The 15592-nt window shown below is 42.3% G+C and overlaps 2 protein-coding genes across 2 annotated transcripts; both read right to left on the reverse strand.

Moving 5' to 3' along the window:
* Positions 1–529: 529 nt before the first annotated feature.
* On the reverse strand, positions 530–7162 carry LOC141411395 (ubiquitin carboxyl-terminal hydrolase 17-like protein 6). Its single transcript, XM_074042882.1, has 2 exons — positions 6985–7162; positions 530–1977 (listed from the first exon to the last, which is right to left on the reverse strand). The coding sequence occupies exons 1-2, from the start codon at positions 7160–7162 to the stop codon at positions 530–532; spliced, it is 1626 nt and encodes a 541-aa protein (XP_073898983.1).
* A 61-nt stretch (positions 7163–7223) lies between these two features.
* LOC141411396 (ubiquitin carboxyl-terminal hydrolase 17-like protein 6) lies at positions 7224–15365 on the reverse strand. Its single transcript, XM_074042883.1, has 3 exons — positions 15180–15365; positions 9149–10523; positions 7224–7279 (listed from the first exon to the last, which is right to left on the reverse strand). Exons 1-3 carry the CDS (start codon positions 15363–15365, stop codon positions 7224–7226), a joined length of 1617 nt encoding a protein of 538 aa, XP_073898984.1.
* Between the last annotated feature and the right edge of the window lie 227 nt (positions 15366–15592).

Genomic DNA, 15592 nt, shown 5'->3' on the forward strand with positions numbered 1-15592 from the left:
TCAGTATTTAGGCAAGTACACAGGAAGGATTATCTTTTTGTAATCTTTATTTGGTGAGACAAAAAGAAAAGGAAGAACTTAAAACTGCAATACAAAAAATGAAAACATCCTACAAATTAGTAAGTTTTCTGAACCCAAATACCTTTTATGTAAATCTGCTGCACTCCTATCAGCTTCTTAAACTTTAATCGATTTATGTTGAGTGAACTCATCCAATGCAACGCTCTCACTGACCATTATCTTTTGACAATTTTATAGCATTCAAAGACATATACTAAAAATGGGCCGTTTCTCAGGGCCTATTCTCTACAGAAAATTACACAGCACAGGATATTGAAAAAGAAACCCGAGACATCAAAACAAAAGGTCTATTTTCTGAAACAATTGGTAATGTGTTTTCACATGATCTTTACATAAATGCTTCTCATTTACAGAGATCATGCTCACACATCCCAGTTGCCCTCTCTGGAGCACTCTGACCCTGTTCAGTTGTCTCTTCCCCTGAAGGAGAGCAGTTCATGAAGTGAAATCATGAGAATACAAGGAGAGACTTCTTGCGCTGCTTGTTCTTCCTCTTGTTAGCTCTGGGGCACACACCCACACAAGGAAGGTGGCCAGTGTCCTTGGAACACTGGGCAGGCAGGTAAATTTCCTTTTCAGTGTGATTTTTTCTCATGCCCACCCTGTACTTTGATGGGTGAATCATGATTCCATTGGAAGGCAGGGTGCCTTCTATTTTCCGGATGTTGAATTCAGACTTTGGCCGGTTTTGTTGTTGGAGGATTTTCCACTGGTCTAAGGTGATTTCTTTTGTTGCTGAATCTTCCTTGTGCCCGCAGGGTTCTCCAACTTGCATGTTGGACGGTCTGTGAAGCTCTCTTTGTTGCGCTCCCATGTCCTGGTCTGCCACCTCCAGGAGACTTTGTTCCTCACAATGAGAGAAACCAATACTGTGTCCATTGAGCTCACTCTTCTGAACATAAAAGAGGACATAAGCTTGCCTATTCAGCACAGATGTAATGCCACAGGGAGTTACCTTGGCATCATCCATTTCATACCAGTGTCCGTTGCCAGCTTTTATGTAACACAAGTAGTGCCCGCTGTGGCAGCTCAACCCAGCATGGACCAGTACAGCATACAGGACATACACAAGTGGTTCTGTGTTCTGGTGAGACATATACGGTTGCATATCAATACACTCTGGGTATTGCACGACCCTGCCGATTTTAACACCCGTGAAATCACAGAACCTTTTCAACACAAGGATAAGAACCTTGGGGACCGTTTTCAAAGTCAGTGTCTTGGTAGCAGGCACTCTACTTAAACAAGTAGCACAATCATAGGCCTCTTCCCCATCCAGATTTTCAGGCTTTACTAAACATTTTAATGCTTCCTGGACACTCTGAGCTGCCTTGATATCCAGACTTATATCCAGATAGGGGTCAAAGGTATCAGAAATGCCATGGCACCGGAGGCACTTGATTTGAGACCTCCAGTATCCTCCAAAGAGCTGACAGACTAGGCTGGTGTTCTCAGCCTGAGGATCCAAATCCTTGTGCCCAGGCAGGCATGAATTCTGCATTGCACCCAAAACGAACATCAGAAACTCATGGGCATCTTCCTGCTTATATTTATGGAAACCAGTCACCAGGGCCCTCAAAGGCTGGATCACCTTCCCAGAGTGCTGGAGAGCTCTTATCATGTGAGCTTGCAAAATACAAATCATGCAGGTGTTCAGTGGACAACAGGTCTGGGAGTGCTCCTGGGACAGCATATAGTTGGCAAGAGGGGCTGTGTATGTCAGACACTGCAGTGTGGCATTCATGTAGCAGGTGTTCCCCAGGTTCTGCAGCCCAGCACCAACCACATAAGGTTGCTTCCAAGTCACACAGAATTTCTCCTTGGGAGCTTTGTCTGTTGCCAACACACTCTCATGCTTATTAACATCTGCATCTTCCCAAGAGGGCACCCCCTGGGCTAAAGGTCAAAAACACACAAAAGGACTTTTAGCAACAGGACAATTGAAAGTAGAGAATCTGTTTTGGAAACACATAAGACTCAGACTTACCTCTCCAGTGGTGTTGAGCAGCCTCCATTTCTGCAGGAGCAAGAATCCCCAATTTTTCTAGCTGGAACTTCCAGTAACTGAGGAGTCCTTTTTCCCTCTGAGGAAGTCTCCAATGACTGACCTTTGGAGCGCTTGGCCTTTTTCTATCCCCATTTGCCACGCCCCATCAGTTCACACAAGTTCCACCAATCACCTTCCAGAACTCAATGTCATCTGCTTTAAAGGGCCTGGTCTTTCCTTATCCCTGAGACTTCAAGGTTGTCCCTTCCCCAATTTCTATATCAACAAACACGATCAAGGGGAGACACAATGGTTTACGGACCTCACGCCCAGATCACAATGAGAAAAACCAATCAGTTGCATTTCCTTCTACTGGAAAGAGTATGGGGCAAATTATGGAATTTACAAAGGAAGCCCATAGAGTTGGCAAACCCAATGCCACACAGTAAACAAAAATAGTACAATAAAGAAAGGAAAAAATGCAAAGACGAAATAAACCATTAAATAAGCTGGTGGAACTGTGACATTGCCATACTCATATAGGTTTGTGTTAATTATGGGAAATCTAAGTCTGGGAATATTGTGAAGCAGCTGCAGAAAAATGAAAAGGTCTTGATATAAAGCCCCAATACCATCAAAGAGAAAATGTACAATACTTTTTGACTATTGAATACACAAAAGAAAAAGTCTTATTGAAACACAGAAAGAGTTATTTTTCAAAAAGCAGTCAAAATTTGAAGCAGATTTTAGTTGGGTTGTGTAAAGAGAGACAGAGGAAGCAAAGTACATTATATGCATGTATGCAGATATCATAATGAAACCACTCATATTGTACAATTAATGGGCACTAGTAAAAAATACTATGAATGATATGAGAAAGAAAGAAATTCTAAGGCTGGGCACATGGCCAAGCCTCTGCATATTCAGCTCAAGGCCTTGACTTCAAACCCCAAACCATCAAACACATATAGACAAGCTTTTATGAGTTTCTGAGATATTTCTGAACCCATTGTTAAGGGGTTCTTTTCACTTAGTTGTTTCTCTATCTCCGTATTTAATGAACATAAATTCTTCAAGTTGGGAAGTACTTTTAAATTGGTCCAAGTAAACCTGTGAAGAAACTTGTCACACAAACTTTCCATCTCAGAGATTATGAGATTCTATCTGATAGGATTAGGTTGATTGCATTAAAGACTTCAGAGAAACTTGTAATGGCATAGGTAGACTGTCTCTAAAAGAAATAACCCCCCACAAAATCACTGGAAAAAACACCCACAAGACAGTACATGTAGATTAGTTAGAACGTTTTCCTTTCTTCTTGGACATCTGGAGTTCCACCATAGCATTGAAAAGAAAGCAACTCTTATTTGCATTTCCTTCCAGGATACTGGAGAAAATTCACGTGGGCAAAGTCATCTCCCCAGGGACTTTGAAGAGGCCCAGCAGTGTCACATGATCACCATTATGCATCCCACCTAAGGGAAACATCGTCAATCTCCTAATCTTTCAGCTGCAAATGGTAATGTGGTGTTGTGGCAGTTCTATCATTTCAAGGCATGGGTGTCTACCTCCCTTCTCTACTCATATGGATTTAGTAAGACAAAACAAAAATAGAAAAAAAAAAGCACAAAATGAACAGTTCTGAATCTGAACAGGGAAAACACCAACGCAAAGAAATACCTGAATATTTGCTCTCTTTCGTGTTTTTGAGGCTACTGGACTGAGAACTTTTGCTTTCTTGGCAAGAGGACTACAAGATTCCGAAGGGAAATATTCTAGACAGGAATCTTCAGCACGCATATGACGATTTCAATTTTCCCCCAAACCATTTATTTACTTACTTATTGATTGATTTATTTGTTTGTTGGTTTATGTTTAAATTAGAATACATTCCTTGGACACAGGGTATTCATTTTGACAGTTCCATGCATGTTTTCATTTTGCCTCTTACATTACCCCAGGTTTTGTCTAGCTCAACTATTTCCTAGTCAACTTGGTGCAATTGCAGCATGTTTCCTTCTTATCGTTCCTAATGCTTTTTAATTCCACGGACCACATTCTCTTGCCTGAATCCCCTCCTTTACCATACCTTGTCCCACACTTACACCCTACCACATGCATTATCTATTTTACAGTTATGTAGTTTATACTGAATTTCTAAGTTGAAGTATCCTGCTGGGTTGTAGTTAACTTTGGTCAGTTCCACAGCATTTATTTCTCTTCCTTTAGCCATAACCCAAGCCCTATCCTTCAAGACCTTTGATACATGTTTCAGAAATGTCACGAGTACAGTTGAAAAGACATTTGACAATAATGTGCAATCCAAACCATAACTTCTACAACTGAGCAAAGAAAAGCAAAAAGCAAAGTATGTAAGGCTTAGTGTGAATTCTTTGTGGCCTGTGAAATGCTATCTTAGTTTCAATAAACCATTTCATTTCTTGTTTTACACATTGTGATGGAACTCAGGAGTTTGTCTACTTTACAAAATGACTCCATAACTGAGTTACTTATGATAACTGGGGCTTTTAATGCTGTTGTAGTGGGTTTCTTACCAAAGGTCTAACTCTGTCCCCCAAGGTTTTCTTGCTGTCTCTTGGTATCCCACGAAGGTCTCTACTTCCAATCGATCTGCCTCAAACTCCAAAGAGCTGGGATTTCAGCCGTGCCCCACCATGCCTAGGTCAGACAAAATAATATTCCACTTAGAACCTACACATACATATCCCCATACTCCTCCCACTCTACTCCAGTCTGAGCCATGTTTTTGAAAACAAACTGGAAAAAGTACTGAATATGAATTCATGTGGCTTCATTGTGTCTGCCAGCATGATTTCAACCTGACAAATTGTAGACACACAGTTTCACACAGGATGTAGATTCCTTGTTGCCTATGGAAAGGTAAGTGAGAATGGTGACTCCCCAAAACTTTTATGTAGCTTCACCTGACTCCTGTGATTGGAGACATCACCCAATCCACTCATCTTCATCCATAAACCTCACGTAACATAATGTCTCACATCAAAACTTGTGTGACTTCTCTATACCAACTCTAACCACTAGAAGAAACTTAAATCTATTTTCACTCTTACTAATATGTCTTTATTAAAAAAAAAACACAAACGAATCAATAAACAACTAATGGTTAAAGGACGGTCAATGAAATACACAAAGCTGTGCAGAATGAGTTGCACCTTTTTCAGTGGTACTGGGGACACAACTCAGGGTCTCATGGTCATGAGGATTTTATGCCATATACTTGAGACATATTTCCAGCCCTAGATTTCAACTACAGAAAATTAACCTAGGAGTTATGACCCCTTCACTCTGCCCAACTGTTTAAAACGTGTATGTGTTTGTATGTGGGTATACATTTGATTGTGTTTCTCTGTATTACAATGTGTATATGGTTTTGTTTTGTGCCTGTCGGGCTGTATGCTCATGTCCTTAAGTGCACTTCCTTCCTAGCAGATCACGACCATGGCTATGGTACAGCTGGAAGGAGAGATAGGGCTGAGCTCTCCAAAGAGCAGCCACCAGCCTCTTCCCAAAGGAGACTGGTAACAGGAAACAGTGCACTCCTTCCTGTGTACTCATATGCGGGGTACATCACCCCTTCAAATAGCCAAATACATTAGCAGAGAAGCTGCCCAAAAATTTCGGTTCCGACTCTTTTACACTTTGGGAATTTTCTGGGAGAGTCTCGACGGCATCCATAGGAACTTGACACACTTGAGTGTCCTTGTTTCCTGCTGCTGGCTTGTAAATATGAAAGCCTCAGGGATTCAGGCTCGATGACATGGGGAACATGCATGTGAACTCACTACTGACTGGGGCTCTCTGTCCCCAGAAGCCCTCTCTGAAGTGCAGATGTAGTTATCAGATCCTGGCCTGGTGAAGCCCTCCTACACCCTGTCCTTCTGTTGTGCATTCTCTGGGGACTCCGTCAAAAGTGCTAGATGATCTGCCATCAGTTGTATCTTCGATAATTCAGGGTAGGAGCTGCACTTTATAGGACATGCCTATAGAGGGGGAACTTTGAATACAACCCATCCCTGACGAGTTGATACTCCACGAGAGTTAGTCATCCACGCAACACATCTTCCCACAGCTGAGCTCTGTGACTACAGTGGAAAAACGGGTGTTTAGGTGTGTGAGGGACACAGTGAGGGCACTTCATTGATGCAGGGAACACGGGCCTGGACTCTAAGAGGCTCACAAGACTCACAGAGTCCTGAATATGAGACAAGAAGCAATGGAAGGATGGAAAACCTACACACTTCCTGTTTGACTTAATAGATTCTCTCTCCTCTCCTACATCGCAGCTGCACCAGTGATGTCCCTTCTCTGTTCCCATGTTTGTATTCCCTCATGTTCTCACTGTGGCAATAAATTAGAAGTGACTTTGCCTCTTTAACGTGTACTGGGTGTAGGCAGTAGATACGAGACAGTTACCATTTCTCATATGATCTTCTTTTTCTCCTTGACCCCCAAAATATATACACTGTACTCAAAATCTTCTCTTTGGTGTTGTGTGCTGATTAATGTCCCTACAAATTCATAAAAGGCAGCCCTATGTTAAAAGGTAGACTAATTGGAGTGTTAATATCAAAGGGTAGGAAAGCTTGAATGACTTCATAAAACTTGGACTCATCCATCACATCCATCAGTGTATGTCTTCCTAGGGGAAGGAGATTCACACACTAGGGCATAGAGTGCTCACTTTCATATTCATTACTTCATTCCTTCCTTCTTTTATTCCTCTCTAAATATACCTCTCTTTTCTACTCTCTCGTCTCCTCTTTTTCTCTTCTCATTCATCTCTCTTGCTCTCTTTCTCTCTCTCTTTCTCTCTCTGTCACTCTCTCTGTCTCTCTCTGTCTGCCTCTATCACCTTCCATGACAAACTCTCTCACTTTCAATCTCCGTGTTTCTTAGGACACAAATGATTTGGAACAGTGACATGCCATCTCGGAACGTGTTCGCTGTTATGTATTGTGAGGAATGATTTTTTCCAAGCACCACCAAACACAGTTTAGGACTGAATACTGCCACCAGGTCCTCTTCACGCAGATATGTGAACACCTCACCCATGTGGGTAGCCTTACCTCACACTGTGGCTGAGCTCCTTTGGCATCCTGTGTTAATGAACTTGTCATCCACATGCAAACTCTTGTCTTTGATGGTCAGGTTTGCCCTTTTTCTTCATTCCTCATGCACAAAAAACAGGGTGTAACACTTCCCATAAAGCAGGTCAGAAGAGAAACATGGAGATCAATACCCTTAACATTCTTGCTGGCCATGTATTTGCATGGGTTGTGAAAGGTTGTGGTGATAACGACCCCAGTTGGATGGAGCGCCCCTTCCCACAAACTCTGCGGTATCCCCACTATCTCTTCTAACCTCACCCTAGAGAAACTTCTGTTTTCTATCTCTGAATTTAGTGTAAATCTGTCCTGATCCCCTAAGATGCATGAGTCAAAGCTGTTCTCCCTTCCACTCATTATTCCCCCAAATCCATGCACATAAAGAGATTCAACGAAATAATTTTTATAAATATTGTAGTAAGATATATACATTGTCCAGGAGGCGATTCCTACTAACGATTCCTATTAATTTCATACTGGGCACAATTTACACGGCACCCATATTAGCTACTCATCAGGATTCTCCCCAGGACACTGGAAGCAATTGAAGGACTTTTTTTTACTTCTGCATCATATATAAATATGAAGCCCATGTACCATATATGGTCCCCTTAATCTCCTAGGATGCCTTCACACCTCCAACTAGCGAAGCAGCCCAAAACACCTGCTACCCAATTACTTTCCTCCTTGTATAAAATTAATATTCGTGTTTATGTTCAAAGTGGTAACTCCCTGTATTCCCTCTGTGGGAGTGCCTTACTTTTGTCTGTTCATCCCTTTCCCTTATTACCCCTTCCCCCTGTACCTCCCACGACCCTCTTTTGAACAGCTGTCAGGACACATTCTACTTTCCTCCACCTTGCCATGTTATGCTACGCAACTTTGCTGATGGTCTTTCATTGTCTTTTCTGTTCCCTCCCTCCCTGAGTTCCATACACTTGTTCCACTGGTTCCAAAGTGCTCTACATCTCACTGAGTATATAGTCATAATTCTTTTTGTTCATTAGCTGCTCTTTGCACTCATCTTCTTCTTATGAGACAAAAGATGCCCATCAATGCAGAAACCAAGATTCATTGGCAAAAACACATTTCCTGTGTACATCACTGCATGGATAAGCCAGAGCATTTCCCTCACACCCGTCAGTGCCTGTGATCCTCCATACATATGATTGCAGTCCACACAGGATCACTGCAGGCAACACTGCATCCTGTGTGTCCCTGGCAAATGCTGACCACAGGGCACTTCTCTCAGCTCACCTGCAACTGCTCAGTGGATATCCAGATGTTGCTGTCAGCATCTCATGTTGGCAAAGCAGAGTGGGTGTGCACATGGGTCTCAGTATTTAGGCAAGTAGACAGGAAGGATTATCTTTTTGTAATCTTTATTTGGTGAGACAAAAAGAAAAGGAAGAACTTAAAACTGCAATACAAAAAATGAAAGCATCCTACAAATTAGTAAGTTTTCTGAACCCAAATACCTTTTATGTAAATCTGCTGCACTCCTATCAGCTTCTTAAACTTTAATCGATTTATGTTGAGTGAACTCATCCAATGCAAGGCTCTCACTGACCATTATCTTTTGACAATTTTATAGCATTCAAAGACATATACTAAAAATGGGCCGTTTCTCAGGGCCTATTCTCTACAGAAAATTACACACCACAGGATATTGAAAAAGAAACCCGAGACATCAAAACAAAAGGTCTATTTTCTGAAACAATTGGTAATGTGTTTTCACATGATCTTTACATAAATGCTTCTCATTTACAGAGATCATGCTCACAAATCCCACTTGCCCTCTCTGGAGCACTCTGACCCTGTTCAGTTGTCTCTTCCCCTGAAGGAGAGCAGTTCATGAAGTGAAATCATGAGAATACAAGGAGAGACTTCTTGCGCTGCTTGTTCTTCCTCTTGTTAGCTCTGGGGCACACACCCACACAAGGAAGGTGGCCAGTGTCCTTGGAACACTGGGCAGGCAGGTAAATTTCCTTTTCAGTGTGATTTTTTCTCATGCCCATCCTGTACTTTGATGGGTGAATCATGATTCCATTGGAAGGCAGGGTGCCTTCTATTTTCCGGATGTTCAATTCAGACTTTGGCCGGTTTTGTTGTTGGAGGATTTTCCACTGGTCTAAGGTGATTTCTTTTGTTGCTGAATCTTCCTTGTGCCCGCAGGGTTCTCCAACTTGCATGTTGGACGGTCTGTGAAGCTCTCTTTGTTGCGCTCCCATGTCCTGGTCTGCCACCTCCAGGAGACTTTGTTCCTCACAATGAGAGAAACCAATACTGTGTCCATTGAGCTCACTCTTCTGAACATAAAAGAGGACATAAGCTTGCCTATTCAGCACAGATGTAATGCCACAGGGAGTTACCTTGGCATCATCCATTTCATACCAGTGTCCGTTGCCAGCTTTTATGTAACACAAGTAGTGCCCGCTGTGGCAGCTCAACCCAGCATGGACCAGTACAGCATACAGGACATACACAAGTGGTTCTGTGTTCTGGTGAGACATATACGGTTGCATATCAATACACTCTGGGTATTGCACGACCCTGCCGATTTTAACACCCGTGAAATCACAGAACCTTTTCAACACAAGGATAAGAACCTTGGGGACCGTTTTCAAAGTCAGTGTCTTGGTAGCAGGCACTCTACTTAAACAAGTAGCACAATCATAGGCCTCTTCCCCATCCAGATTTTCAGGCTTTACTAAACATTTTAATGCTTCCTGGACACTCTGAGCTGCCTTGATATCCAGACTTATATCCAGATAGGGGTCAAAGGTATCAGAAATGCCATGGCACCGGAGGCACTTGATTTGAGACCTCCAGTATCCTCCAAAGAGCTGACAGACTAGGCTGGTGTTCTCAGCCTGAGGATCCAAATCCTTGTGCCCAGGCAGGCATGAATTCTGCATTGCACCCAAAACGAACATCAGAAACTCATGGGCATCTTCCTGCTTATATTTATGGAAACCAGTCACCAGGGCCCTCAAAGGCTGGATCACCTTCCCAGAGTGCTGGAGAGCTCTTATCATGTGAGCTTGCAAAATACAAATCATGCAGGTGTTCAGTGGACAACAGGTCTGGGAGTGCTCCTGGGACAGCATATAGTTGGCAAGAGGGGCTGTGTATGTCAGACACTGCAGTGTGGCATTCATGTAGCAGGTGTTCCCCAGGTTCTGCAGCCCAGCACCAACCACATAAGGTTGCTTCCAAGTCACACAGAATTTCTCCTTGGGAGCTTTGTCTGTTGCCAACACACTCTCATGCTTATTAACATCTGCATCTTCCCAAGAGGGCACCCCCTGGGCTAAAGGTCAAAAACACACAAAAGGACTTTTAGCAACAGGACAATTGAAAGTAGAGAATCTGTTTTGGAAACACATAAGACTCAGACTTACCTCTCCAGTGGTGTTGAGCAGCCTCCATTTCTGCAGGAGCAAGAATCCCCAATTTTTCTAGCTGGAACTTCCAGTAACTGAGGAGTCCTTTTTCCCTCTGAGGAAGTCTCCAATGACTGACCTTTGGAGTGCTTGGCCTTTTTCTATCCCCATTTGCCACGCCCCATCAGTTCACACAAGTTCCACCAATCACCTTCCAGAACTCAATGTCATCTGCTTTAAAGGGCTTGGTCTTTCCTTATCCCTGAGACTTCAAGGTTGTCCCTTCCCCAATTTCTATATCAACAAACACGATCAAGGGGAGACACAATGGTTTACGGACCTCACGCCCAGATCACAATGAGAAAAACCAATCAGTTGCATTTCCTTCTACTGGAAAGAGTATGGGGCAAATTATGGAATTTACAAAGGAAGCCCATACAGTTGGCAAACCCAATGCCACACAGTAAACAAAAATAGTACAATAAAGAAAGGGAAAAATGCAAAGACGAAATAAACCATTAAATAAGCTGGTGGAACTGTGACATTGCCATACTCATATAGGTTTGTGTTAATTATGGGAAATCTAAGTCTGGGAATATTGTGAAGCAGCTGCAGAAAAATGAAAAGGTCTTGATATAAAGCCCCAATACCATCAAGGGGTTCTTTTCACTTAGTTGTTTCTCTATCTCCGTATCTAATGAACATAAATTCTTCAAGTTGGGAAGTACTTTTAAATTGGTCCAAGTAAACCTGTGAAGAAACTTGTCACACAAACTTTCCATCTCAGAGATTATGAGATTCTATCTGATAGGATTAGGATGATTGCATTAAAGACTTCAGAGAAACTTGTAATGGCATAGGTAGACTGTCTCTAAAAGAAATAACCCCCCACAAAATCACTGGAAAAAACACCCACAAGACAGTACATGTAGATTAGTTAGAACGTTTTCCTTTCTTCTTGGACATCTGGAGTTCCACCATAGCATTGAAAAGAAAGCAACTCTTATTTGCATTTCCTTCCAGGATACTGGAGAAAATTCACGTGGGCAAAGTCATCTCCCCAGGGACTTTGAAGAGGCCCAGCAGTGTCACATGATCACCATTACGCATCCCACCTAAGGGGAACATCGTCAATCTCCTAATCTTTCAGCAGCAAATGGTAATGTGGTGTTGTGGCAGTTCTATCATTTCAAGGCATGGGTGTCTACCTCCCTTCTCTACTCATATGGATTTAGTAAGACAAAACAAAAATAAAAAAAAAAAGCACAAAATGAACAGTTCTGAATCTGAACAGGGAAAACACTAACGCAAAGAAATACCTGAATATTTGCTCTCTTTCGTGTTTTTGAGGCTACTGGACTGAGAACTTTTGCTTTCTTGGCAAGAGGAGTACAAGATTCCCAACGGAAATATTCTAGACAGGAAACGTCTAGAATATTTAAAAATATTCTAGACAGGAAACGTCTAGCATGCATATGACGATTTCAATTTCCCCCAAAATCATTTATTTACTTACTTATTGATTGATTTATTTGTTTGTTGGTTTATGTTTAAATTAGGATACATTCCTTGGACACAGGGTATTCATTTTGACAGTTCCATGCATGTTTTCATTTTGCCTCTTACATTACCCCAGGTTTTGTCTAGCTCAACTCCTTCCTAGTCAACTTGGTGCAATTGCAGCATGTTTCCTTCTTATCGTTCCTAATGCTTTTTAATTCCACGGACCACATTCTGTTGCCTGAATCCCCTCCTTTACCATACCTTGTCCCACACTTACACCCTACCACATGCATTATCTATTTTACAGTTATGTAGTTTATACTGAGTTTCTAAGTTGAAGTATCCTGATGGGTTGTAGTTAACTTTTGTCAGTTCCACAGCATTTATTTCTCTTCCTTTAGCCATAACCCAAGCCCTATCCTTCAAGACCTTTGATACATGTCTCAGAAATGTCACGAGTACAGTTGAAAAGACATTTGACAATAATGTGCAATCCAAACCATAACTTCTACAACTGAGCAAAGAAAAGCAAAAAGCAAAGTATGTAAGGCTTAGTGTGTCTTTGTGGCCTGTGAAATGCTATCTTAGTTTCAATAAACCATTTCATTTCTTGTTTTACACATTGTGATGGAACTCAGGAGTTTGTCTACTTTACAAAATGACTCCATAACTGAGTTACTTATGATAACTGGGGCTTTTAACGCTGTTGTAGTGGGTTTCTTACCAAAGGTCTAACTCTGTCCCCCAAGGTTTTCTTGCTGTCTCTTGGTAGCCCACGAAGGTCTCTACTTCCAATCGATCTGCCTCAAACTCCAAAGAGCTGGGGTTTCAGCCGTGCCCCACCATGCCTAGGTCAGACAAAATAATATTCCACTTAGAACCTACACATACATATCCCCATACTCCTCCCACTCTACTCCAGTCTGAGCCATGTTTTTGAAAACAAACTGGAAAAAGTACTGAATATGAATTCATGTGGCTTCATTGTGTCTGCCAGCATGATTTCAACCTGACAAATTGTAGACACACAGTTTCACACAGGATGCAGATTCCTGGTTGCCTGTGGAAAGGTAAGTGAGAATGGTGACTCCCAAAAACTTTTATGTAGCTTCACCTGATTCCTGTGATTGCAGACATCACCCAATCCAATCATCTTCATCCATAAACCTCACGTAACATAAAGTCTCACATCAAAACTTGTGTGACTTCTCTTTACCAACTCTAACCACTAGAAGAAACTTAAATCTATTTTCACTCTTACTAATATGTCTTTGTTAAAAAAAAAACCCAAACGAATCAATAAACAACTAATGGTTAAAGGACGGTCAATGAAATACACAAAGCTGTGCAGAATGAGTTGCACCTTTTTCAGTGGTACTGGGGACACAACTCAGGGTCTCATGGTCATGAGGATTTTATGCCATATACTTGAGACATATTTCCAGCCCTAGATTTCAACTACAGAAAATTAACCTACGAGTTATGACCCATTCACTCTGCCCAACTGTTTAAAACGTGTATGTTTGTATGTGGGTATACATTTGATTGTGTTTCTCTGTATTACAATGTGTATATGGTTTTGTTTTGTGCCTGTCGGGCTGTATGCTCATGTCCTTAAGTGCACTTCCTTCCTAGCAGATCACGACCATGGCTATGGTACAGCTGGAAGGAGAGATAGGGCTGAGCTCTCCAAAGAGCAGCCACCAGCCTCTTCCCAAAGGAGACAGGTAACAGGAAACAGTGCACTCCTTCCTGTGTACTCATATGCGGGGTACATCACCCCTTCAAATAGCCAAATACATCAGCAGAGAAGCTGCCCAAAAATTTCGGTTCCGACTCTTTTACACTTTGGGAATTTTCTGGGAGAGTCTCGACGGCATCCATAGGAACTTGACACACTTGAGTGTCCTTGTTTCCTGCTGCTGGCTTGTAAATATGAAAGCCTCAGGGATTCAGGCTCGATGACATGGGGAACATGCATGTGAACTCACTACTGACTGGGGCTCTCTGTCCCCAGAAGCCCTCTCTGAAGTGCAGATGTAGTTATCAGATCCTGGCCTGGTGAAGCCCTCCTACACCCTGTCCTTCTGTTGTGCATTCTCTGGGGACTCCGTCAAAAGTGCTAGATGATCTGCCATCAGTTGTATCTTCCATAATTCAGGGTAGGAGCTGCACTTTATAGGACATGCCTACAGAGGGGGAACTTTGAATACAACCCATCCCTGACGAGTTGATACTCCACGAGAGTTAGTCATCCACACAACACATCTTCCCAGAGGTGAGCTCTGTGACTACAGTGGAAAAACGGGTGTTTAGGTGTGTGAGGGACACAGTGAGGGCACTTCATTGATGCAGGGAACACGGGCCTGGACTCTAAGAGGCTCACAAGACTCACAGAGTCCTGAATATCAGACAAGAAGCAATGGAAGGATGGAAAACCTACACACTTCCTGTTTGACTTAATAGATTCTCTCTCCTCTCCTACATCGCAGCTGCACCAGTGATGTCCCTTCTCTGTTCCCATGTTTGTCTTCCCTCATGTTCTCACTGTGGCAATAAATTAGAAGTGACTTTGCCTCTTTAACGTGTACTGGGTGTAGGCAGTAGATACGAGACAGTTACCATTTCCCATATGATCTTCTTTTTCTCCTTGACCCACAAAATATATACACTGTACTCAAAATCTTCTCTTTGGTGTTGTGTGCTGATTAATGTCCCTACAAATTCATAAAAGGCAGCCCTATGTTAAAAGGTAGACTAATTGGAGTGTTAATATCAAAGGGTAGGAAAGCTTGAATGACTTCATAAAACTTGGACTCATCCATCACATCCATCAGTGTATGTCTTCCTAGGGGAAGGAGATTCACACACTAGGGCATAGAGTGCTCACTTTCATATTCCTTCCTTCATTCCTTCCTTCTTTTATTCCTTGCTAAATATACCTCTCTTGTCTACTCTCTCGTCTCCTCTTTTTCTCTATTCATTTATCTCTGTTGCTCTCTTTCTCTCTCTCTTTCTCTCTCTGTCACTCTCTCTGTCTCTCTCTGTCTCTCTCTATCACCTTCCATGACAAACTCTCTCACTTTCAATCTCCGTGTTTCTTAGGACACAAATGATTTGGAACAGTGACATGCCATCTCGGAACGTGTTCGCTGTTATGTATTGTGAGGAATGATTTTTTCCAACCACCACCAAACACAGTTTAGGACTGAATACTGCCACCAGGTCCTCTTCACGCAGGTATGTGAACACCTCACCCATGTGGGTAGCCTTACCTCACACTGTGGCTGAGCTCCTTTGGCATCCTGTGTTAATGAACTTGTCATCCACATGCAAACTCTTGTCTTTGATGGTCAGGTTTGCCCTTTTTCTTCATTCCTCATGCACAAAAAACAGGGTGTAACACTTCCCATAAAGCAGGTCAGAAGAGAAACATGGAGATCAATACCCTTAACATTCTTGCTGGCCATGTATTTGCGTGGGTTGTG

Source organism: Castor canadensis, chromosome 10 (assembly GCF_047511655.1).
Source record: "Castor canadensis chromosome 10, mCasCan1.hap1v2, whole genome shotgun sequence".
Lineage (NCBI taxonomy): Eukaryota > Metazoa > Chordata > Mammalia > Rodentia > Castoridae > Castor > Castor canadensis.